The sequence below is a fragment of the Phalacrocorax carbo genome, chromosome 22 (assembly GCF_963921805.1).
Source record: "Phalacrocorax carbo chromosome 22, bPhaCar2.1, whole genome shotgun sequence".
Classification (NCBI taxonomy): Eukaryota; Metazoa; Chordata; class Aves; order Suliformes; family Phalacrocoracidae; genus Phalacrocorax; species Phalacrocorax carbo.
Window position 1 is genome coordinate 5,001,581 of NC_087534.1, and position 25,160 is coordinate 5,026,740.

The following is a 25,160-nucleotide window of genomic DNA, read 5'->3' on the forward strand; positions in this document are numbered from 1 at the left end:
GACTGTGAAAGAAAAAGTAAGGCTACAATTGAATTACAAACTCTACCCGAACTGCTTACTGTTTGGCAAGATCTGAAACAAAAGGTGAAATCTAAGGCTCCCGCGGATGCAGTGGCGTGATTCCAGAGTGTCCGTTCAGAAGGAGACTTAGTTTTAAATAGCTGAGCCGTGTCCAGTTAGGGAGTGTTGACTCGACTCTAAGTTGAATAAGACACCCACACAGCACAGGTTTCCTGTATCTTGCGTTTTTTCAAGTGAGAACACCGCGTTGCCTTTCAGTATGGAATTGGATTAGAGATGCCCGTTTCACGTACTCGAACCCGCACCGGTGGAAGCGTGGGGTTTGATGAGGTTGCGCGCACCCTGTGCTCTGGGTGCCCCCGGCAGCAGCCGGGCGTGCGGCGGGGAGCGAACGCGCGAGGTGCCTTGGGGCAGACCCACGCGGCAGCGCTGCAGGTTCAGCCGCTGCCTCAACTGCTGCTGGCTTTTTCAGAGCGCAGGTGAGCTTTCTGACAAATCTCGTGTTAACGCTGTGACAGTGGCTAAACTCATTCCTGTCTTTGCAGTGGCTGAGGTGAAGAGTGGCCTCATTTCGATGAGGAAATGGTGGTTGCAAATGAAATCCTCTGTCGAGGCATAATCACAGGGGCATTGCCACAGCGTTGCAATGTGTGCCTTTGCTGCTTTGTTTTCATTGAAAGTTTGATGAAAATGGAAACCGCGAAACTAAGGCAAAGGTGGTTTGTATTTTACGCCAGAAGCCAGAGGTAATAAGTAACCTTATTATGTGCCTTTTGGGTGCACGTTATAGTGCAGTGCAGATTATATATAGCCCAGATATGTGCAACCCGCAGTCCTCTCCTGCAGGCCTTAGGCTGAGGATGGAGGGTTCTGTTTCTGACACATCCAAACAAGCCCGCTCTTGTGCTTCACGGCAGACAACTATAAGCAGAGGACTGAGTTTGTGTTTTCAGTAGCATTTGTCAGGTTAAAACGGATTTTGTTCATTAGATGCAGTTTTTCTTGGGAGGTCCTGTTAGGTTGTAAAAGCAGCTCTTGCTACTTCAAAAGCTGTAGGCTTGCTCGGAAACGGCGAAAGCCTTTTCGCTGAATCAGTGCTGTGTGCGGTGCTGAGACCTAATGAATGTGATGATTATCTCTGATCGGTCTTTTGTGGCAGAGGTGTGAGATTCGTCATTGGTCTTCGTACAAATTCAAGAGGGCTGGAAAATAATTGTTAAAATTGGGAGGGGAAAAATGTAACTTCCTGCGTGCAGTCGAGTGCAAGTTGGCAGGTGCGTTTATTGCTGTCGTGAAGTTGCTATCGTGAGTCTGCTTGCTTTGCTTTCCAGCAGGGGATCTTGGCTTCGGACAAGCTGTCCCGTGCTTTCAGGCTGCTGCAGTTTCTTCGCCCTGGCATCAGTAATCCTCTCGTTTCTAATGGTGTCCATGGTTCTGTATGGATAGAGTTGGTTAGAGGTTTTTTTGAGTAAACAGAAATGCCCCGCGAGGTGTGGTACAAGCACAAACTGTTGTATGAGCAGGTATGTACTGATCACAAAGGAATTTTAATTTCTGACAAGCCCTATTGTACTGAAATCGCTTGTGCAGAAAGACACGATGGAGGCATGCCAGTTCCGGAGCTGAAACAAGTGTGGTGCTGCTGGGGCTGGGATTTCACAGGACCTGCAAGCTGACCTTTAGTTGCTTTTGGAAGGGAGACCTTCTGCAGCCTCGTGTCTACCATGTTTTCTCCCTGCAAAAAAAGCTGGGGTTAGTGTTTTTGTGACTGCAACAAACTGGAAAAGATCTGTCTGAAAATGAAATCTTTTACTGGTGGCCTGCGTTTAGGGTGGTTTAAGGCAGTCAGGCTGGCTTCGGAGTTTGAATCTGAAATGCTCAGTGTTCAGTATGTTGTGGTTTTGTTTTTCCTTTAGGAAAAAAGGCATCTCAAGACTTTCTGTTCTTAATATTCACAGGCCTGAGCAATAGGGACCGCACTCCTGAATGCTTTCCCTTTACACTAGTGTAACCCTCGCCGAAAGGTGACTTGGACTGTAGACATTTCCCGATCTCCCGCGTGCTTCCTATTTCTGCACTAATTAATTTATGCAGACCTTGCTCTGCTGCAGAGATCGGGCTGTGGTCTGGGCTTGCAGAGGCTCAGCTGGTATTTTTGCAGGTAGCTGGGGATGCTCTGGTGCTCTGCTGGCTCGAGCAGCAATAACATTATTCCTAATGCAGGATTTATGTGGTCAAGAATTCTGTTTGTCATCTTGTGCTTTTTTCGAAAGAGGGAGGAATAGAAAGTACAGTTTAGATTTTGGGCAAATGAGCCCTGTGCTTCAAATATTGATTGGTTTTTCTTGCAGTAAGTATGCTGAAGCAGGTGCTGGTGGAGCTGGTTCATTTTCTTAAGTCCCACTGTGCAAAAATGAGTTGGGTATTTGAATAACTGGGATCGTCTGTGGAAACTACTCTAGAAATACATCGGTTCTTTTTCCTTCTCTCCTTTTGGTGTGCCCAGGCTTTTGTGGGTAATACCAAAATGTGTGAAAAGCATTCTTCAGTATAAACATTTATTAATGCTCACGTTTTGAGGGTTCGTATGTGTTGATAGATGAAATGGTGTGTTTTGGTCTTGTGGGTGCCTAGAGTATCTTTAATATTCTGGTTTTAATTATATCAAACTTGGTCCTCTGGCTTTTTAAAAATTTTGACCATGGGTTTCTTCTAGTTCTCCCCTCTGATCTCCACAAACGGGCTACTTCGTTCACTCTGTTATAATTAAATGTACGTCTTCCTCTGTTGAAGATTTCTGCAGTAGAACTGCTTTTTGGCTGTTACTGTGGTGGGGACTTTTGAGTGTTGTGGCTCAAGTGTTAGGTGTTGAGCCTTCTTGCTGAGCCAAGCAAAGATCTTGTCTTTTATGAAACTCTTCCAAGCTGAAACCTGCATTGCTAAATGTTGGGCGGACAGCTGGTGAAATAGAGTTTTGAGAGGATGGGGTACTAAATACCAGCTGCACACAGACATGTGGCAACCTGCAGGTGATGAGTGCATCTGTCAAGCCTTCTAGGGAAAAACTTCCACAGCTACTCAACAGCAGAGGTAGAGTTTTACAGTCTAGCTGTCAGTCAGGAATCCAGATGGTAAATCACCTCTTGTTCTTGGTGATTTAGGGCTTCCATCTTTTGGGAGGTTGATCAAGGAATAGCCATGCCTTACTACCTCCCTTTGGATGCTTTTACTCCTGTGTCAGCTTCGACGCTAATAAGAACAGGAGCCCTGTTGCAGGTGCATTATCTCTGCACGAATTGCCCATTCTGCTTTAATTTTACCCTCTGCTTTTTATGAGGAAGATAATTTTGGTAGAGGCAAGCCCTTCAGCTGCTTCAAGGACAGTGAGTAGGGAAGCTGGTTTGCTATATTCATACTGCAGGTTTTTTCCCCTGCGTGCATCCACACCCCCAGAGTGGTTGATCAGCTGCCAAAAGGTCTGGAGGCAAATTAAGTGTTTACCATACTGATAGCTAAATAGAAATAGCATTTATCACTGGGAGCTGGCATAGAATCATGCTGTGTTCATCTCTGTGCCATGCTTTCCTGTAGGCTGCTGGCTTTTTGTTTAAGGTTTAGTAAATATGGCTCATTCAGTGAACTGAAACACCTGGGAGAGGCTGTAGGTGGCTTTTCGAGACTTTGTGTGATCTGTTTCAAGTAGAACTTTAAAAAAAAACTTGCTTGTTATCTGAGTAAGGTGTCAGGGTGCTACTGTGGGAGCCCTATATAAGGTAGGAGTTTCTAGGAAATGGAGCATTGCAAGTTCTCATTTGGGTTTGAATTGCTTTATAAAAATAAGTTAATCCCCTATTGAAGAGGGGGAAACTGAGGCACAGATGGACAAAGAGCCTTTTCCAGGGTCAAATGTGCTGGTCAGTAGCAGAGCTGTGAGTGAAGGGGGGTCTGGAGTCTCGTTTCAGCGTCCTGCACAATGTGTTGATGAGTATTTTTAAGGTTTACTTTGCAAGCAGACCCACTCACCTACCACATCTCGCAGCCACAGAGGATGCAGCTCCCTTCCCTTTTCCGTTCCTCTCTGGTAATGTTATATTACTGTGCCACCCACAGGCAGCTACCACGCTGCTGAAAAATATTGGCTGTTTGCATAGGGATCCAGTTATCAAATGTTAGATCTGTGATGAAAAGCTGCTGGTTTCATTTGCTGTAGCATCGAGATTTCACAAACCTGGTTATTCTAGTGTTCTGTTTAAAGTGCATTTATAGCTGTTGGAGTATTTGCTGATTTTTTTTTCCTCCCGTCTGTTTCCATGGGATGTTTGTCACTTCTTCCGCAGCACCCTTTCTTTGTGCTAAACAGCTGCTGTATTCCTACTCAACAGCAGTTGCTTTCCAGCAAGTGAAGAAATGCAAGCCGTGTTCTGGTCTGAAGTGTTGGGATGCTTGTGAAGAGAGAGGAACTGCAGGGCTGTTAATTATTGGTGCGCCCCATTCGTCGGCATGTTGCCAGATTAGGCTGTGAGAACAACTTGGTCTAATCTGTGTCGTTTTACTGAGGGGGGACCATGCTGATTCACCCCCAGGATGCACGGGAGTTGCACCGCTCTGTGCGTGGTTTGTGCAGAACAAACTGGGTCAGCAGAGGCTGCTTGGAGGATTTTGAAACCAGCGCACTCGTTTGTAGCAAATGATGTTCAAACCGTGATAACTGAGGGACAGGAGCAAAACCCAAGATTTTTAGGTGGAGTCCATTTGTTATTAGATGAAGTCAGAAAACCAGACAAGCGCTTTGGCTTCCACTGACCTGAAGAAGGGCTTGTGCATCTCTCTTCCCCTCTACTGCTCAGTCCAACAAGAGGTTAACTTTACTTTCACACCTTGTCTTGTAATTTCTGCATTTGGCACGGTTGATCTGTTTAGGTTTTTTAAGAATTTCCCTTGTGATATTTAAACCCTTGTCTATGTACCCGTGCTATAAGCCGCCCCTTGGGAGAACTGCTCTGTGCTGTTGAGTTATTATGCTTTGTAGAACAGAATTTTAATAGTGTTTACCACACTCTTAATCTTATGCTGGCGGATAAATTGAGTTACTTTAGCCCTTCCCCTGGGGACTTCATGGGGCTTCACGGACAGCCTACCCATAGCATTAGGTGGAGTTATCTCAGCTTTCCAAAAATCTGCTCATCTGTCTTCCTGGAATGAGTAATTGATTGGTGAGAGAATAAAACATTGATATTTTTTAATTGCATTTATAAAAAGGGATGGACGACAAGATCTGATGGGGCAGTTGGAAAGCTTTTGCTGTGAGTCCAGCCCTTCAGAAACATCTACAGCTGGGTTTGCTGCGCTGAGAAGCGTCCTTCTGATGGCTCGGCTCAACCATTCGAGCAAAAATTGGCAAGGCAGGGGTGAAAACTCGGAACCTCCCCAGATAACCTGTGTGACGCAGAGCAGGCTGCTCGGTGCCTGGCCTCAGTCTCCCAGCTAGCCTTATTCTTGGTGTCCGCTTTTTCTTGTTATAATTGTGAGCTCTTGCAGGCAGGAGCAGTCCCTCACTAGGCTCATCTGTCATCTGGTCCGGCAGGGACTGGCTCTGGGTTTGGACTTCTGGGTGCTGCTGCAGTAATATGTTTTAAAAATGGTGTAAAGCGAAGGACTGAACTAGCATAATGAATTATAATATTGTGTATTGTCTGTTACTAGCACCATATCAGGTCAAAATAAATTATGTTCTAGGAGGTTGTCAAGTGAGTTTGGTTTCGTTTCATGGGTATGTCACTTGAGCGCTCGGCAATGGTCTGTATTAACGCAGGACCTTGTTCCTCAGGCTATCCGTGTTTGGTAACACTTCCCCATCCCTCTCCCTCCAACTGACGGGTGCAGTTCAGGACTGTTATAAGAACAGCCTTTCTCTCCCCCACATGCTTTTTTCCCAAGACAGCCTCCGGTTTTGTCTCTCATTACAGTAAGAGCCCTGTAGTAGCTGCCCAGCTGCTGTCACGTCCCTCTCTGGAACGGTGATTTAGAGCTGAGCCAGCATGGAAACTGGCTTTCCATGCTTAAGGCAAGCCTGTTAGCAGGCGCTGTGGAGAAGTAATGTGCCACTTCTGCTTGGAAGAGTTGTCAGTTTTTTAGTTAGTTGGGAAAAACAACCAACACTGGCTTGGTTTTAGTCGGACTTTTGGAAGCATCCCTTGGCCTTTTGAAGGAAGCTGCTCAGTGTTCCTGGAGGGGATGAGTAGTCCCAGATCAGAAGCGCCTGTGAGGACAGAGCGGTACAGCTAATGAGCTTCACCGCGGAGGAAGCGAAAGCATAATGTTCAGGAGGTCTGGGTAAAGGTTGCTGAAAATGAGGCCATGAAAAAGTGGGTATGCAGGTAATCAGTAAAGCTCGTAGCTGAACTCTGGATTGCCTGAGGCTGGAAAAAACAGTGGCACCTTAGTGTGGCAGCTTCGTGGTGGCTTAGTGTTTGGAGTTGGGGCTGTCGGGTCCTGTCCTTCCCAACCCACTGTGTGCTCCTCTGAAAGTGCTTAGTTTGCATCTAGGTCAGCTTTGACTGCTTCCCGGGCGGCTGGATCAGTGCTGGTGTGAGGAAGGGGTGGGAAGGCATGGGAGGAGGTCCAGAGTCAGGGCTTCGGTCAGTGTGGGCTGCTCTGGGACCGTACCCTCAGGAGGATGCAACGGGGCTGAGCACGTGGGCAGAGTTGGGAGAGATGAAATTCCCTGCTTCAGCAGAGAGCATGTGAAGACTGAAGGAACAGGGTAGAAAACAGCGTAGAAAGTACTACAGCATGGCCGCAGAGCAGTCATTCTATTGTGTGTGGATTAGCTGCCTCGCTGGAAAAAAGCCATCACCTTGCTGCTGAGAGTTCAGAGACGGGTCAATGGAACAAGAATATATTCTTAGATTGGTATGAAGAGCTGGGGGGGAAGCGAAGTGTTTGAACCAACAAGCCAGACAAAGGCTGTGCTTCTGCTTGCTGCGATGCTGAGCGGCAGCAAGGGGCAGGCAGCAGGGCTGCAAAGCGGGGTATCCCGGAGCAGTGAAAGGAGTTGTGCTGCGCCGGTAACGGGCGGCTCTCTGGTGGCAGAGGAATTTCACACAGCTGTCAGGCCCAGGGAATGTCTGAGCACTCTGAGGACATGAATATTCAGAGGAGCTGTAGCATGTGTCATACTAAAGGAAATGCAAAATCCAAGTTCTCTCAAGCTTACGTACCTGGGAAACGCCTGACAGCAGAGGATAAAAGTAATTTTCTCTTCTGCGGGGCAGGTTATCTCAAGCTGGCTGTTGCAGAATACAGCTTCCCAATTAGCCGGTCCTAGTGAACGCTGGCAGCAGGATATGCACTACTTAATCCATGGCTTTGGTGAGAAAGTGCCTGTTTCTTAGCGCCGGCAGAGACGTGCGCTCCTGCTTTGGCAGCCTCGTGGAAGCACTGGGAGTCCTGACTTTGCTCCCTCTTGCTCTAACCTGGCATCACATTATTTTGCTCTGATGTGTCTTTTATGCTTGTTCTGTTAATAAGCAGACAATGGTAGATTTAGAGTTTTGCTCAGAAGGATCCCTCCCCACCCAGGCTGAGGTGCTTCCAGCCGTGCTGTCAGGCGATGACAGATGTCCTTGGTGGGCACAGTGAGTGTCCAGCAGCGACGGGGCTGCCGGGATTAGTATTCCAGGCACAAATGTGCCCCTTGTCATATGCAAAGCTCAGCGCAGCCTGTGCAGGAATGCCCTTGAAAGGCAAATTAAACCGAACTCCCTGGTGGCTCTGGGGGAGTAGAGGGTTGCTGTCATCTGTGCTGAGGTTCAAGTAGGTTTTGAGGTGTCTGCTTGTTTCTCTTCTGCTTTCCCCTTCCCAGAAAGGCTTACTGAAAGGGCCGGCAGGGAGATCTTACCTGCAAAGGCCCTGTACAGCAGAGTTGCTACTAACTGGGGGTTTGGGTTTGTGTGAAGGTGCTGACTTGATAATGATCTTTGTAAGAAATCGTTATGGCTCTTCTGCCTTCAGTGGGGAAGCATTTGTTCTAGTTTTTGCAAATGGTGTCCTTGATGCCGCTTTTAGAATAGACACACCACGTGGACGTCCCAAGCGGTGCATACAAAATGCACGTGAAATTTAACTGCATTCTAAGTGTTAATGGATTAAGTTGGGGGGATTCTGAGGGTGTTTCCCAAGTAACCTCGTGGTAATCTGCCTCTAAAATGGACATGTGATGTTCTTGAGCAACGGACTTGCTGCCCACAAGTCTGCACAGATAGTGCTTCTCTTTGCTAAGCTGTTTAAATGCTGCAATTGCCAAAAATGTTTTGTGAGTTTAATGGCTTTTTCGAGGTGTTGTTCCCATCTGAGAATATCGCTGCAGTGGTATTCTAGCTGCAGCAGAGAGAAGTAGCCTGGAGTATGGTTGTGTGATCAAAAGAAGTGTTTCGCCCACACGGTTCAGCAAAGCAAAGCTCGAAAGCCCTGCTGGCAATAGCTTGTTCAGGCGCACCTCCAAAGATGGTGTGGTAGGGTTATCTCCTCGGACACCGCAGCCCTGTGATGCTCCAGTGCTGTTGTGCAAGCTGAGCGTGTGCTGTGAAGTCAGCAAATCATCAGATGGAGGTGATCCATCAGATCTGATGTTGCATTACAGCCAACAAACTGCACTTCGCTGCTGGGAGTTAAGGTGATGAGCTGTCCTAGACTTCGTGGTGAAGGGCTAGGCTGAAATGGGCTACGCGTAAAAGCTAACTTTGACTTCTCAGCACTGGAGACAAGCTTATTTTGTAGCTCTCACGATCACCCCATGCTGTGCCTGTTGACATTTCCTATTGTAGTTGTCTTAGTTTGAGCTGCAATCTCTTTAGGACAGAAGCTCTTTTTTTTTTTTCTAAAATGCTGAGTATGTTTTTACTGTGCTATGTAATATATCAGAATCAAGATGTCTCCTGATTTCCCCAAACTTAGTTCCCCTTGCACCTCATTTTAGAACTCTCTCCAGAAAAAAAGCTGGGTTTGCCACTAAAATCCTAGTTCCTCCTTCTTGTCTTTTCCCCAGTGTGTTCAGAACTGCCTTGATGATGTGTGACATCTGAAATACTTCCTGTGCATGTGTTATTCTGCCTTTGCTAGATAAGCATTAGCTGTTCCCCTTCTACAGCTGACACAAGCCTTCTTGAAGAGGCAGACATGGGTGGTTTTCCCTGGGAACAAACATTTGATGCTTTGTAATTATTACACCTTAATTTTGTTTCCCTGTTCTTTCTGACACAGCGTGTGTGTGGTTAGAGGCTAGTGATTTCTTCAGAGGGGTGAAGATACCACAAGCTCTCATTCCTAGTTTGCTGGGGCAGGGTCTCTGCTCTAGGCTCCCTCCTTGCTGGTTATGTGTAGACTGAGCAGAGCTGATAGAGAAGTGAAGCTAAACCTGGGTTTTGGTCACACTTGGAATTTTAATTTGTGTCAATTTTGTTTCCTGTTTTTGTAGGAATTGCTCAGAAAGCTAGTGTTCGAGAGGAATGGAAGAGAACGCTGGTAAGTACACTCTTAGACATCTTACCATGGGTTGTGGACCTGTCTTTTCTCCTTGGTTAAGCATGATAAAGAGCTGTATTACTTTAAACTTCATTACTTCAATTCAAATGTAGAAGACTATTAGAAAATAAGCTAGTTTGGCAGATGCATCAGTTGCAACTGGACTGCACTAATGGTGTGGACCAGATCTGATTAAAGTGGTGGTGTATGTCTGGAAGATCTTTTTTTTGAAATGTCCCGTCTGTGAAACCTGGAGTACAAGTCTGTTGGATATCCCAGGCTCTTGAAAACAAAAAATATCCTGTTTCTTAATAGGTAGGAGGCGAGCTGGTATCCCACAATTGAGCTGGTATGAGATTTGAACAAGGCACATGGCAAGCCATAAAGGGTCAGCTCACGGTAGCTCCTCACTTCTCTTTCTGTATCTATTTCTCTTGGCTGCTCTGTCTTGCAGAGGATTTGGGATTTTTTTCTATTAAAAAAAAATCTGGCTTTACAGCTCTTGCTTTAGGCGCTGTGTACTGCTTGCCCTGAGGCAAGCAAACTCATTGCTGTTAGGTGTAAGTGATGCTTATGGCTGCAACTAAAACTGGTATATTTTTGGCTTAGAGATTGCCTTGAATGTTTTTTCCATCTGTTTGCCTAAAATGGCTGTAGAAGACACTAGCTAAACGGCCATTTTTTCCTTCCCATTGAAATGAGATTTGTGTGAAAGCTCTTGCCAGCACCATGGGAAGCCAATCTCCATGAAGCGTATTGACCTCGCATCTTGTGGACCATGACGTTGCAGTTGGTGACTCGTAACTCGTAGTGAAGTACAACTCTGTGATCATAAAGATTATTTCTAGATTATTCCTATGCAGCTAGGTGATGCCATCCTTAACTTGAGAATCAATGTACTTGTCAGCAGTGCGGTGTGCTTGGCGTGGCAGATGTACCGGGCCTGCCTGCTGAAGGCCAGTTTTTTGACTTCATGCTAAGCTGGTCTGTTGGAACCCAATTGCCCGGTTGGAACAGCTACGAGCCAAGTGTACATGCATAAAAACACGTCATGCTTCTAATCCTGGTGGCAAGAATTGCCACTGTGCCCTCTAATTTGTTAGCCTGTAAGGTGCACATTTAATTTGTGGTGATTGCTTTCCCTTATGATTTGCTCGTGGCAAACTAATCCCAAATGATGACTTATGGAGGGGGAGGATGGGTAGAGTGAGTGTGGCACTGGCAGCTGATGTTGAAGCAGTGGCTCTGGAAATGACAGCTCCCTGCTCAACCCCAGGACAAAGCACAGACAGCAGCAGGGCGAGTTTTTCCATCTCTCCAGCCTGCATTAATGGGATGGCTTTGAGCAACACTGTGAGCTCTGCTTATTCACCAGGACTTGGCCTCTGCTGGGACTGCCAGCAGCCAGCTGTGTTCACATCACAAGGCCTTCTGTCCCTTTTTACGTGCAGTTGGAACTCCATTTTTGGGTAGGTCAGTGAGCTGTGGCGTTGGAGCCCGTTGACGTTACAGAGAACTTTGACTCCTGATTTGAGCAGCGCTGGTGGCCTGGGACATGAAAGACCTTATGTTCTGTTTGCATTTTGCCAACTTAAGTAAAATTACCTCCCCTTTCCCTCTGAACAAATTCAGCTGTGCAAGTTTAGAATGGAGTATCTGTACCTAATCTTTGCATGCACAGACACCCCACACAGCTGGTTGTGAAGCTTTACGTGTTGCCGCCTTAGTGCTGGGAGCTAAGAGCCCCATATTAAAGGCAGAGTAAGCAGATGGGTCTTTTATTATTATTTCCTTAAAATTACTTTGCTTTTAAGGATGCTCATTCTCCAAGTGCTGCTAAGCTCAGGACTCCTGGGTTGTTCCCGGCACTGAGACTGGAGATGAGGTAAGGCGGAGCTGCGTGCAGGAGCTGAGCTGAAGTTGATGCCCTTTGTTCCCTCAAAGCCTGGTGCTTTTTGATGTATTGCTGTCCTTAACTGGTTGTATATTAACTGCATTCACAATGCTGCATGGCTGGCTTTTGTTTTAACTGCATTGGCGCGTGTTCAGAGTTGGTGTGCTTCGAACGGCCACTGGGACTGCACGGTGAAACATAAATCCTTTTTAGCTGTCAGGCTTCACTGGCCATGGGTGGGTGGGGGAACCCTCCTTGGCTGGCTGCCCTGGCTAATTAAAAATGAAATTTGCTGTTGTCTTCAGATTTTAATTCATGCTCATCCCTGAAGACTACTGGAAGCATGGTCTCCAGGCAGCTGCAGTGAAGTTTCAGAGCTTGTCTATACGCAGTTATTTTAGAACAGGTATGCAACTTAAAATTTGCTCTCAACCCTACCCTGAGTTGTTTTTCAAGTGTAGAGAAGAATATACAGAAACTTATTGCAAGCCTTGGGCCGTGGCCCTGAGCAAGTGACTAGTTGAAGCTGCCACGCGTCAGCTATCTGCAGTAATTCGGAGGTGTGTATGTTGTAGCTAGGGCAGGGTCAGATGACTGGAAAACGAAGCCTAATGCAAAACCGAATTACTTTGCTATAGGCTGTGCCTGTGTGACTGGCCTTGGCTTAACGAGTGCATAAACTGCTCCAGCTGCAGTAACCTGTGTAGCTTGTCAGCCCGAGCCCTCAGCTACCGGCTTGTGCTGTGGAACCTACTGGAGATGGGAGAAGTTTTGAAGTGGTGGGAATTCGCAAGGTTCAGTGTAGGAGCTGAGAGGTGGTGGCGATGGGTTGTGCCTCGGTGTGAGGCCGGGGCACAGCCCCACGTAGTCTGTGCTGGAGGGGGAGTGCTGGCCCGAGTCGTCAGCGGGGCCGTGAGGCAGGTGGGAGGACGGAGGTTAGTGAGAGGAATAAATGAAATCTAAATATACACATGTTGCCAGGCTGAGTTTCCCTGCTTTCCAAGGTCCCACCTACACAAGTGATCTGTTGAGGGGAAGTGTCACTGGAATACCTTTCCCCTCTTCAGATCCTTCCTGTGGTGCGGGTGAAGGATCACGCTCTATTTTCAGAAGCTATTTCCGCTGTTCCGTCTAGTGCCCCCGCTGTGGCTGCCCAGACCCCCTCCCAAAGACCAGTCACTTGCCTTAGCATGGTATCAGCTAGGCTCGGCCCTTTTTCTTAGTCAAGGGATTGTCGTCTTATCTAGCATTTCATCTGCCTGTAAGCCTGAAAGATCTTAAAAAGCAAAATATTGGAAAAGTGGGAGCTTTGTGCTTGGCAGGGCAAGCCTCGCCTTGTGCCTGTGGTTCCTTGAAAGCCCTGCTTGGTGCTGGGTTGACCTAACGTGGAAGCAGGCCTGCAGTTCACTTGCCCAGTAACGTTTGAGCTAATCATTCACGAATAGCTGCGGAGGGAGCATGGCAATGCCTTTCTTCATGGCAAGTGTTTGCTCTTGGGTCCTCTGACCTCCTGTACTTCACTGCTCTGTTCGCAGTTTCTGCTTGTGGCTACGCGCTTCCTCTGCTGGTGTTGGGATATGAACCTTTTAGGAGCTACACTAAAAGGTTAAAATCTCTGTGGGACAACTGTGAAGCATTTTGGGAAAATGAGTGAAGTAGCCTTTCTTCACACAGGCTCTTACCAAAAGCTGCTTTTTTAGAATAGCACTTGAAATACTAAGTTTATGGATGCTTTAAGAATCTTCTGCGGTTATTTCTCTATTCAAGGCTGACTTTCATCCCCTTTGACTTTCATTCCCTTTATCTCCTGCTGTGCTACTTTTTTCCAATTCTTTTCCTACTAAAAATAGGAAAAACTCTTCGAGTCCTTAACCTTCGTGCAAACAAGGAAGTAATTTGTTTTAGCATCTATGCTGACTCCTGGGCTACAGCCTCATAAGGAAACCAGTGTGATAGGAATCTGCTGCTTTTGGAGACTTAAACTCCAAATATAGGCTGAGTAGAGGAAACAGCTAGAAATGTGAGTACTTGCTTCTTATGCCACCAGCTCTGCTACTTGTTCCTGGCAGGATGTATGGCTGGCTATCCGATTCCCATTTTTATCCCTAAAAATGAGAGCAATACCTTCAGAGGCTCAGAGGTTCAAAACCATTATGGAAATGAGTGCACAATCATCACATGTGTGTAGGTAACAGAATTTTTAGATCACTTCTGGTTCAAAGCGTGTCTGTAGAAGCAATACCTTTTCGCGTACATCCACTGCTGCCAACTTCCCAGCAGCCCTGCTGTCTCAAAGGAAGTCTGAGATCAAAAAGACATATCGAGCTGTTCCAGGGCCAGATTGTCCGAGCAGGTTCTGGCATTGCTGCCTTTTACAAGACTAATGGAGATGGACGCAATGGTACAGGTGCAATGACCGTGACCTGTCCCAGAGAGGCTTTAATCACTGGCTTCCATCAGCCTGCTGCCTTGGGATCTGAAAGTAGCACTTTGTTTTCATATGGCTGCTGGCTGATGTGTGGGACGTGTCTGGGATCCCTCTTGCACCCTGCCAGGACCCCTCGCTGCTGCTCTTTACCAGAGCCCGCCAAGCCCGGCATCACCGCTGGGTAGGCACCGTGTACAAGTAGAAGAGAGCAGAACACTACAGATGTACAGAGTCTGTTACGAGAAAACAAAACCTGCTCAGGAAAACCAGTTTTCTGCTTCAAAGGTGTCTGCCAAGTGACTTTCTTCTCGCTATTCCTTTGTATTTATGGAGCCTTTTGTGTTTAGCAGCAGTGAAAGCTGAGAGAGCAGCTGCTGGGGTGTAAAATGTGTTGCTTGTAGGTGGTTAGTTTGAACCGAAGGAGAGAGATCGTGAGTTCCCACTTGTGCCTCTGGAGTGGATGGGAGACTGGCAGCAGAGGCAAGGACTTTGGAGGGACCACAGCTGCCAGATGGAGCTGCCTGTGTGCGAAGAAGGTCTCCACTTGCACCTCCCTCTGATCTGATGGTAGCTGCCACAGGGTGTCAGGGTTGAGGAGGAAATAACGTGCTGCTCTCAATGTCTTCTGTTCCTCAGAAACCTAACAAGGCTTTAGATCTCTAGGATGGTCATTCTGGTACTTTCGGTAACACACTTCAGAAAGGTCCCAGTAGGGGCAGGAAGGGACAGGGTGAGGTGCGGGACACACTGTTTAGGTCTTTGTATTTGTTGAAGAACTCGGATGAAGGGCCAGCCTCTGATTCAGAGGTTCTTCAGCTTGCTGCCGGTGCTCGGGACTGGCCGGGTGGGGAATCCCCGTTTGATGACTTAAGTTTCAACTGGAAATCAGCTGCTGTGAGGCTGCTGCCAGGACAGGCATTTAACTTAACCGTTCAGCAGCATTTAGGGAAGGCTTGTCGTACGTGCGCTTCTATGTTGAACTAAGGTGTTTTGACGATGTGGTTCTTAGTTTAAACTAGGCTGCTGGAGATGGCATTCGTTGTTTTCTGGTTTTGATCTGCAGAGTCGATTGTAGACCATCGCAGTGCTAAGAGTGCTTCCCTGTCATGCAGCTCTGAAGGCTGCCGGAGAAGAATGGTTAGTGCTAACTACCCAGTGGAAATCTCTTTATGTCTGTTCCAGAACAAAGGAACAGGTTTTTCTTCCAGGAAGACACAGAAGCTGCGATTCCCTTACGAGATCCCGTATATTATGTATACAGCAATATAACTGCTTTGTGCAGTACAATAGAAGAGAGTCAAAGTGCCTGAGATCAAACATTTAATTACGGTTGATGTACACTGATTTGGAAGCACACAGAAAGGCAGAATCCTACTGTTCCTTAGTCAGATTTACCAGAGGGTTGAACTGATGGCGGTGGAGGCTGTTCGGCTTCTAAACAAGGTGCAGCACAGAACACTTGCTTACCTACGTGAAAGCGTTACTGTAAATAAGTCGAGCACACTCGGCAAATTAGCAGAATACTTTGGGGCATTATCCTGACAGCTTTTGTTCTTAAATTTGTGACGGAAGTTCTAGTTTTTAGTGTATTTAACGTGCTGGGTGCTGTCAGGGTGCTTAGGGCAGTTAATGGGGTGCTGCTGCTGCTGTTCTGCCTGCTGTATTTGCAAGTGATTCAGGTCAGCTCTCCATCTACTGGTTGGTGGGGTGTTTAGGAAAATAGATACCCAATAATTCCTCCATGAACAAGCCCCTTGTGATCTGAGTAGGTGTCTGAACTCTGGCTGCCTTTCCCTCCTGCTCTACAAACCAAGTGTTTTACAGAGATTATTTGCTGACCTGCCAGAGACCTTGTAATTCTGTGGGACCCCATTTCAAGTGACTTTTAAAGCTGTTGCAGTAAATGGCCGTGCAGTTTCTACAGATGGCTCTGCCTGGAGAAAAGCGGAGGTTAATTTTGCTGGTTTTGTGGTTTAGTGGCTAAGCTGTGGATGTGCTGGGAATGAGATGCTTTGGCCTCCAGGCTGGCTGGAGCAAGATAGTAGCAAAGGCTGATGTTGAGTGAGAAATGTTGTATCCGCTGAAGTGCTTCGTGATTGAATTGAACGATCTTGTTCCTTGTATTAAGAGGTAAGACCTTGTAGGACATGTAATCAATCCTCTGGATAATTTGGGCTGACTCCCTGTAAAATAGGGAGTGCGGAATTACTGTGGTTCAGTAAGTAGGGCATGGAGCGAGAGGGTCGGATTTCGAGAATTTCTAGTTTTCATTTTCAACTTGTTGGACCTTAAATTCACCTTGCTCTCTGGAACATTGCTGCCTGTAAATTCTGTCAAGGGATTTTATTAGCTGATTTTATTGGGGTTAGGGGTAGAAGAGGAGCCTGCCTGGAACCAGAGGTAAGCGGGTTTGGTATAAATGAAGTGATTTTTGTTGTTACTGTTAGTTCATACGGCAGCAATGTGTCCAGGCCGAATGGCAACCCTGGCTTTTTAAAAACAAAATACTGAATGTTCTCATTAATGTTGCTGCCCTTGTGAGTTGTAAATAGCGTTAGCTGAGCCATGGGCTGAACAAAGCCGCCTCTGGCCCCGCTGGGCTGCAGGGCTGGTGCTGCGCTGCAGTCCGGTTGCTAACAGTTGCATGCTGTCACTGCTGACGTCACCGCTTTATCTGTTTCTTTCTCATTTGTCTTGAAAAGGAGCCTGGCTCTGATTTCTGAAGGTGTCTTTTGTCTCCTAAAACACTTGAATGTAATGAGAAACCAGAGGTCTGGTGTGGCTTTTTTACAGGTTGGACCAATCCAGCTGTGATGGGATGAGTGATAACCACGACTTGGTTGGGAAGAATATTGCTCTTGAACCCAGCCTGGTTTTGTCTTGCTTTGTGAAACACAGATTTTAAGATTTCCAAAGGACTTACCAGCTGGGTTACAATAAATTTGTATTCTCTTGTACATTAAAAATAATATTTCTAGGAGTTACTAAATTCCACCTAAAGGTCTGTGTAGCCTGTTGGTACTCAGGGTGTTCTGCTTCTGAGCTGAGCTTTGCAGATTCAGGATCTGCAATGGATTCTGGTGCCTATCAGAGCTTGTCTTATGGCTGTGTAAGATAAAGCTTTGTACACCGGTGTAACTCAGCTGTCTGGTTTCCTTGCAGGGCCTCAGTCCTTTTGTCAGCATCTTCCATGTCAGCCTGGAAACCTGCTTTTATCTCGGGTGTACGGGGCATCACTGCTGCTACCCGAGGAGGTCACCAAGTGGTCGCTGGAGAAATCCAGAGATGGAAATAGAAACAAATTGTGCTAAAGTCATGTAAAGAGGCCAGAACCGGTGCAGGGATCTGTATCTGAGACAGCACCTCGCCTGCGAGGCTTCTCTCATGGGATGAATATGGATGCTTGCTGCAAGGCAGGCAAATTCCTCTCCCTGCCTGTCATGGCGATGGACAGGACCCTGTGTCATCCCTCGTGAGGGACCCGGTAGACCCTTGCCCCACTCCATCCAGCTCAGCAACGCGCCCCCATCGCTCCCCTCCTGCGGTGGCCCGGTGCTGAGGCGGGAGGTTTTGTGCCAGGCGGTGTATCCCCGACACAAGCCCTGACCCCTGCAAACCCCTGGGTGGTGGTGGGGGCCCGGCCAAGGCTCTGGGGTGCGGCTGCCGGGGGCAGATGGCACCAGGCCAGGGGGTGGGGGGACGGGCGCGAGGGCATGGCGGGGACCCCGCTCCTGCAGCGGGGTGCTGCCTGCCCTGGCTTCACCCCTGAGAGGTGGAGAATTGCCTGCCTGCAACCCCTGCCAGGGCGCTTTCCTGTAAAAGCTGCGTTTCTGTAGGGCACACCACCCTGCTCTTGCAGGTTGGGGGTTCCCCCTCTTTTCTGGGGGGCGTGGGGGGGGAAAGAAATGAACCATGAAGGTGGAGCTAAGCCGTGGCCATGGATGTCGACTTTCACAGGCGGCGAGCCAGCAGGACGCTGTGAAGTGGGGGTGACTCGGCAGCGAGCTGCAATTGAATCGGGTTAGGGGCAAAATAATAAGGGTGGCCTAATTGCTGTAGGCATCCAAACAAAACCCTCCCCCTGTGCTTGAAAAAGTGGAATTTAATAACTTTCCACGCTCCATATAAGAATCCCATAGAATAACACAGCCCGGTTCCTGTGGTTCTCTCCCACGGGCTAGGAAATGGCTCTGTGTACTGTTTGCTTTGTATTGTTTTCCCTTTACTTCCCCGGCACGGCTGCAGTAAGGGACTCGTTTCTAAAGCTAGGTGAACAGTGAGTCATCGCTTGGCAAGGAAAATAAGTCCCGAAGACTTGGCGGTGGTGATCCTTGCTGGACGGATCTGCTGGCTGCTCTGTTCTCAAAGGGTAGATCAACACCCTCCCCATCTCAGGAGAAGGTAGAGCGAGGCAGACATCCAAGGCTGACCCTTGATCGTTGAGAGACCTATAAGCAGCCTCTGCCATGATTTTCATTGAAATTCAACCGAAATGTTGACAAAGCTGCCCCCACCCCCTCCCCAGCCCTTTGATCTTAACATTAAATCTTGGAGATGTTAGTGGTGATTAGGAGAGTAAACATTGTCCCTTCCTGGAGGCAAGGCAGAAGCTTGTTCTGCTCGAGCATTGTGCGTTGCAGGGGTTAAGTTACATTTTGCTTTGGGGAGGAAAGGAAAATATCTCCAAGTAATTAACTTAAGATGCTGATGCTAATGAATGGGCGTTCAAAGCAGGGGCTGGTGGGGGGGTTGATGGGAATCCCCTGTCGAATCAATGACATTAGGGCCTTAGGAGTGATTCTGCAATTATTAGGCTGAAATGATGTTGAACATGAAGTTAATCCTGTTATCTCACAAATACTGAGCAAACTGCTTGCTCTGGATGACTCTGTAATGGGATTACACCAGTCGGTCTGGCACCTTCTACACTCCCTATCTCAGGGCTTTTTCTAATTTTCCTGTTCAGGATAAAATATTGATCAGTCTTCTAAGAGTTAATTTAGGGAGGTGGTGCCTGGGGCACTGTTTTCCTGTGGTGCTGGAGTTTTTTTGAAAGATTAGTTTGATAATGAGCACCCTGTTGCCTTATGAAGCCATTCACTCCTCCACAGCAAAGATCCCTTGAGCCCATCCCTAAATAATGTTTAGGAAAAGAACTGAAGAACAAGGACAAGTATAAAAGGAGACTTCCCTTCGTCATGCCTTCCTGGCATCAAGAATCTGCAGTTGAGTGAGTTCCTGTGCTGGACACCGTTCCCGGGACATCATATTTGCAGAGTATTATCATTTCTGGTTTGAAAGCGTAATTTTGCATCCGTGAGAGTCTGTAGCAATTGTTCTAAACAAAAGTAACGGCTGGGGTTTTTAAAAGGATTGTCTTGAGTTTATTTTTAAGCAGTTTGATAAATTGCAAGGTAACCAATGTCAGGAAAACACAAGAATCGCAACGATCGTGTAGGGAGGAGAGAGAAAAGCCCTAATGCCTGTTCAGCCACTTGCTGATGTTCATGATAGACGTGACTGCTTTCCCGTCGGGCCCAGAGACCTCCAAGTTTCAGTGGCTCGGCTTTTACACAGGGTTTGTCATGAGCTGGATCGAGGGCATTGTCGCTGCCAGGTCAAGTTATGGTTGCAGCAGGGCAAAACGTAGCGACTTACGGTTCTGTGGCTGTGGACAGAAATCAGACTACCGCGTACCGTGCGAGAGGTAAGGACCTACACCCTGGTGAGAATTGGAATTTGAGTCTCAAAGTCAGGGAAAACACCTTTTTTTTTCCTCTACCCTGTAGCCAGAGGCTCGATTAACAATGAACCAGGCCTCTTTCAGCATCACTAAAGAAGTGATTTCTACAACACCCGCTAAATGAGCAGATGTTCTTGTGCCAAACCAGAAATTTCCATAAATGTGGGAAAGTTCCGTTAAAGGGTCACTCGGCTTTTAGTTTCCAAGCTTTGATATTTTTTTTAAAGGCTGATCTGAATCTTGGTAAGAGCAGATTTTTTTGGTGATGTTTTCTTCTTTTCTGCTCCTTTGATGAAGGTGTGAATTGCTTTGGAAGCTTTGAGGAACTCCCTTACAGCAGAAATGGGCTTCAGCGTTGCTAATGGCTCGTGTGTCCGGGCTGCCTCAAAGAAGGCAGGGAGAGGACGTGGGCTGGTGTAGCCAAAGGGCCACCTAGGCTTTCTGACCAGCTGGGGTTTCAGTTTAAGTGCCCAGGGGCTGGCTAGCCCTGCTGTTGATAAGCTAATGGATTTAAATGGCGTTGTTGAAGCCTGGAACTTCAGGGACCCTGGGGAAAGCCCTGGGATGGCATTCCTACAGCAAGGGAGCTGGTGCCTTCTGTGAGCTTTAGATGGGAATCCAGCACAAGAACGAACTCCCTATTTCCAACCTAAAGCGCATGGAGAAATGGTTTCATGTTGATGGTTACACACCCTACATTTTGTGTAACAATTCAAATGCTTGCTCTGATGTATCCTTGCTATAACTGCTGCTTGAAGAATATGCTTACTGGAGCTGGGGTTTTCAACTTTTCATTTGTGTGCCTTCGAACAGCATCTGACAGGAGGCACAGACCCCTGCCTGTGAAGTTAATCCAAGTGTGCCTGCTTTTCCCAGTGGCTTCTCTTTGGACCCCTTAAAGATTCTTGCTCATTCTTCTTGCAAGTTGAAAACCCCTGAACTTGGGTTTTGGTGCTGCTCAGTCTTGTGTGCTGTGGATCTTGAGGTGGGAGCTCTTTGGATGCCATGCTGGGGAGTTGTACAGATACTCACCTGTAAGATCTTTCTCCCTAATCAGCAGCATTGACCTCTTTGAGCACTGGCAAGTGCGTTGTAACCTCATGGAGCCTTGGGATGTAGCATGGAGCTCCGTGGCTGCTTAATCTCTGCCACGTGATTCTTTGATCCGAGCCCCTATCTCAGCATGTTTAGCATAGGTGTGAGGCTTACAAAGGCCGCCACGGGCAGGAGCAAGGTGAATCATGCCGCTCTGTCTGGCCCACTGACTTGGGGGTTATCTGCATTGCAAGTGAGGGTAGGACTACAGCTCACATAAGCCTTCCTGGGTTGGCTGTAAGTTTGTTAGCTTACATACTTGAAATAGTAGTGTGCTCTAACTCTTGTGGTGCAAAATTTGTCTGGGAAGGTAAGTAAATATTTGAGTAGCTCACCCTTGCAGAGCTCATGGCGGTTAGAAGCAGGCAGCTGTTGCCATTTCACCTGGCTGCTTCAAAGCCGGTTCTGATGGACTGCAGTGGTCATGCTGGGCTACAGTCAAACCTCTTACTGGCAGGAACGGTCCTGGTTCGATTTAACCGTATTTCCCCTTGGGAACGGTGCCTGCCCGATACTCAGAGCCTGTCTGCAGCCCCACGTGCAACTGTGCCAAGCGTGAGTAGGCAGGAGTGTTATCTGATGGTTTCAGAAAGGGTTTTTGGCCACTGTTTTGGTATAGAATAGAATTTGATCTAGTATGATGCTACTTGCTCCTAAACAAGGTCATTGCTGGTGCTCTACAAATGCAGGAGCAAAAGAATTAGGTGAAATTACATGAAATGAGGATTGTGGGAATGTTTGAAGGGTTGGGTCTACAACAGGGGGAACAACTGTGGGAGAAAAAGCTTCTTACAAGGTTATGATTAGCTGTACATCTTGAACTGTTGGTGTTATCTCATCTCTTGACATTTCCTTTAATTATATGAAATGGCCTTGACACTGTAAACAATCACCATGGCATTGTCCCTGCAGCTTGTGCGACTCGGTGTCATGCATAAACAACGCTTGGTTTTGGGCACCCTGTCTATGTCTTGGGACGTACGCGTACCTGTTTGCAATTGTCACGTCTGCTTTTTGTGCCGTGTTCTGGGATGGCGCTTAGTACTGGTGTCTGTCACCCTCTTGTTTGCACAAGAGCTCTTGGTGCTGGCAGAAAACACAGGAACGTCAGGGCTGGGACTGAGATTTCAAGAGGAGCCTAGAGGGGTTCAACAGGGAGCTCACGTTTCTGCTTCCAGCTCCTTTGGGCCTCCAAAATGCTCTCCTTAGCGAGCCAGTTCAAAAGGGGCGAGGAAGGGGATGGATGATTCACCAAACCAAGCGTTGCTTTAATCACGCTAGCAGCAATCTTCTACTCGGCATGTTTCAATCCTAAGCCTCGCTGCTGCTTGGAGACACTTTGGTGATTGAGCAATAGTAAATATTTGGAGAGTTGAGGTTGAGGTTCACTTGCTGTCTTGCTGTTGGCTCGTCTGGGTGTGACCCATGGTCTGGATGTGCCACTGTTTAGGGTGGTCCACGGCAGGTCTATGAAATGTATTTGGCTAGATGAACTTCCTAAGTGTTATCTTGTTCCTTAAATAGAGAATAAAGCTTGTATCAACATGAATCACAAAGTTGATAAACTGGAATGGCTCCTCTTGGAGCTCTCTTCTCGTATTGGGCAAATATTTATCCACGTTGTTTCAAAAGGCGTATTTGTGCAATAGATGGAGGTCAAACCTGTAATTACCTGTTAGATTCACTCTGGTAGAAATGGCTTGTAAAAACACAGTACGCTTGAAAGGAAGCTTTTAAACCTGATGTTTGTGTGTGAATCTGAAGTCGTGGTTAAAAACTTCAAATTTTATGAGTTTTCAGTTGCATGGGCGCAAAAAGTGTTTTTCTTGCCAAATTTAAGTGCTTTAAGCCAAATCTGTCCGCCGTTCCTTTTAATTTCGAAACTGCGGCAGGGAAATTTGGGTTTCTCTTCCAAATGTATCTGCTCAAGATGATCAGAAGCTGAGCTTGTGTGCCAAACTTGCCTTGCATTTTAATAAGGAGTTTCTAGCCTAGTCAATAATTAAAGCAGAGCAGGTGCGATGGGGAAGTTGGGTGTTCCCCAAAAGCTAAACCAAGGCGCTTTTGTAAGTCTCCCTGGGCAGAGCCAAGTGAGTGAAGGATGCTAGGAAGCCCTGGCACTGGCTGGCTTCGTTTAGTAATTTGGAAAAAATGTGACTTCGGACTGAAAAGCTTTAGGTGTTGAAGGATAATGTGGCTTACTGGTGTGGCGTGCCTGCAATGAGCCCTTTGGGGTGGCAGAGGGAATACTGAAATGTTTTGCTGCAGTTTTGTCTTTGGATAGGAAGAGCGAGTGCCCTTGCTGAGATTTTTGTGAAATGTTAAAAGAGGAAACAAGACTTTTACAGAGAAACCTTGCTGCCTTTCTTTTCAGCTAGCGTGTGGGCAGAGAGGCTTTCAGCTCAAGACGTAGTTTGTCATCTTGAAGGATTAGAGGTAGGAAGAGAAATTTGGGATCATGAGTCTTTCAGTGAATCAGAGCAGGGATACTAGCCTGTGGACCTTGACGTACACATTGCAGACTAGCTTCTACAGTTAAATATAGTGCTGCCTCTGAGGGTTAATTCCAATTTATCTTATTTTAGAAGTTTAATATTTACTGCTAGTCTTGCTGTTAATTTGCAGTCTCCAGCTTAGTGCTTAACAGAGCTTGTCCCATCAGTTTTATAGGTGGCATAGTTGGACTTAGCTCTTTGCCAAAGGACTCGGTTATTTTTTTAATAATATCTGTATAAAGCTGTAAAGTCTTGGGTTTGTCCAGTAAGGTGGTTAACACGGAGGATGTGACTCTCTAGCACGCCTGTACTGCAGCCGCTCGCTTAGGAAGAGCACTGTATGCTTGTGCTGTGCCAGTCCTGAAAGGCACGTGCTGGGTGGTGGTTTGAAAGGAGAGGGGTATATTTCTGGTTTGTGCTGAAGCTGTCTTAGTTTTGTCATTCTTTATCTCTAGTGTTTTGCACTGGGAAGCCTTAGGTGATGTTAGTTTATGGGTTCTTCTCCAAGTATCTTAGTTTTTGCTGAGGGAGAGGGTTAAATAAGCTAGCTGCCATGTCTGTTTCTTTCCTAAACAACGGAATAATTAATGACATTTTCTTCCCTGTGTTTTTGCTTAATGTGTTCCTAATAATATAGCTGGAAGTGGCAGATGGGTATCCTGCCTCCAAGTGCTTCACTGTTGGGAATATGCTGATGCTTTGCTGATGCCTGATGCTTTGCTGGAATGTGTCCTATATCTGTGCTTCCTTTGGCTCCTGACCAGGGTTTCTTTTAACGCTGCTTCAAGGTGCTCCAAAAAGTAGTTTGTCAGCTTTGGAGGTTCCCTCGCCTCAAGATGGCACAGCCATGAATCACCGCAGTGATCAAGTTAGCCAAGATGTGACTGAATCTTTAATTTTGTCAGGATTACATTCCTTAGCATTCCCTTGCTAGTAAACAAGAAAATATTTAGCATATGTTGTAATTACAGTGAATGGTGAGGAGGCATTGAAGATGATATGTTTTCAGTACTGGCTAAAACGTGCTCTCATTAAAACTTGCGCTTCCTTCGTTGGAAAACAAGGCTGGGGGATATTTTGGCCTTAAGCTCCTCTTGGCCCCAAGACCTACTATGCAATTTTCCTTAGCCTGGTCCTTATGACAATAAAGCGATTCCGTGTGTTCCAGCCACCCGCTGCGATCACGAGGCTTTCCAGCAGCGTGTCCTCAGCTTTATTTTCCCTTCTTAAACGTGAGGCTGAACGTGCTGTCAGTCAGCTCGTTGGCAGAGGCTGCTGCTGAGCCCGGAGCAGTGCTCTTCCTCCAGCTGTGCTCCATCCCGGTCAACATCTGGGCTGCTGTAGGGCATGGATTGCTCACCTTCCCCACCACCAGCACGTACGCGGTGGCACCAAGCCTGGTGGATCCACTGCCCCCTGCTCTCTGAGACCGAGCAGCCGCTATCGCCGTGCTGACTAATTGGTGGGGACAAGGGGACTGGAATGCTCTGGGAAATAGGAGTTTCCCTCTTGGAAATGTCACAGGAAGCACAGAGGAAATCATGTGGTTTAGGAGCGGTTACCTCATTTTTCTGTCTCATCCGAACCCGCGCCCTTTCATCAAAGTATACAGAACCTAAACAATGTGATGCCAGGTGGCTTATAAATAAACCATTTTCCATTTCCACACCGGGTAACGGGCTGACTTTTAATACCATGTGAGGAGAAAGGAAGAGCATCACGTTTTGTTGGCTTACGACCTTTCAGATTGACTACCCGGCTTCCTACCCTCTTGCTTCCCCTTGGTCTGCTGTTAATAACTCTTCCACATGGTTTTTGTCGGAGCCCAGCCCAAAAAAAGGTCATCTTTGTACTTAGCCAGAACCGTTACGTGTATATATGTATATATATATTTTTTTCATATCCTTGTTCTGCCAAAGCTGCTGAGGTTTGCCAGCAAACAGATTGTGGTGAAACTCATCC

At 47.0% G+C, this 25,160-nt stretch overlaps 1 protein-coding gene across 6 annotated transcripts in view; it reads left to right on the forward strand.

The window, feature by feature from the left end:
* Positions 1–25,160, forward strand: part of PHACTR4 (phosphatase and actin regulator 4) — a 68,590-nt gene that overhangs the window by 15,584 nt on the left and 27,846 nt on the right. For 4 of the 6 annotated variants that reach the window (XM_064471489.1, XM_064471490.1, XM_064471491.1 and 1 more), the window contains one exon: positions 9,497–9,543. In XM_064471489.1, coding sequence (XP_064327559.1) covers positions 9,528–9,543 — 16 coding nt within the window. In that variant the 5' untranslated portion in view covers positions 9,497–9,527. Of the gene's footprint in view, positions 1–7,927; positions 8,696–9,496; positions 9,544–11,357; positions 11,429–25,160 lie in introns of those variants that run through there. The other 2 variants (XM_064471495.1, XM_064471494.1) reach the window with 2 other exon arrangements.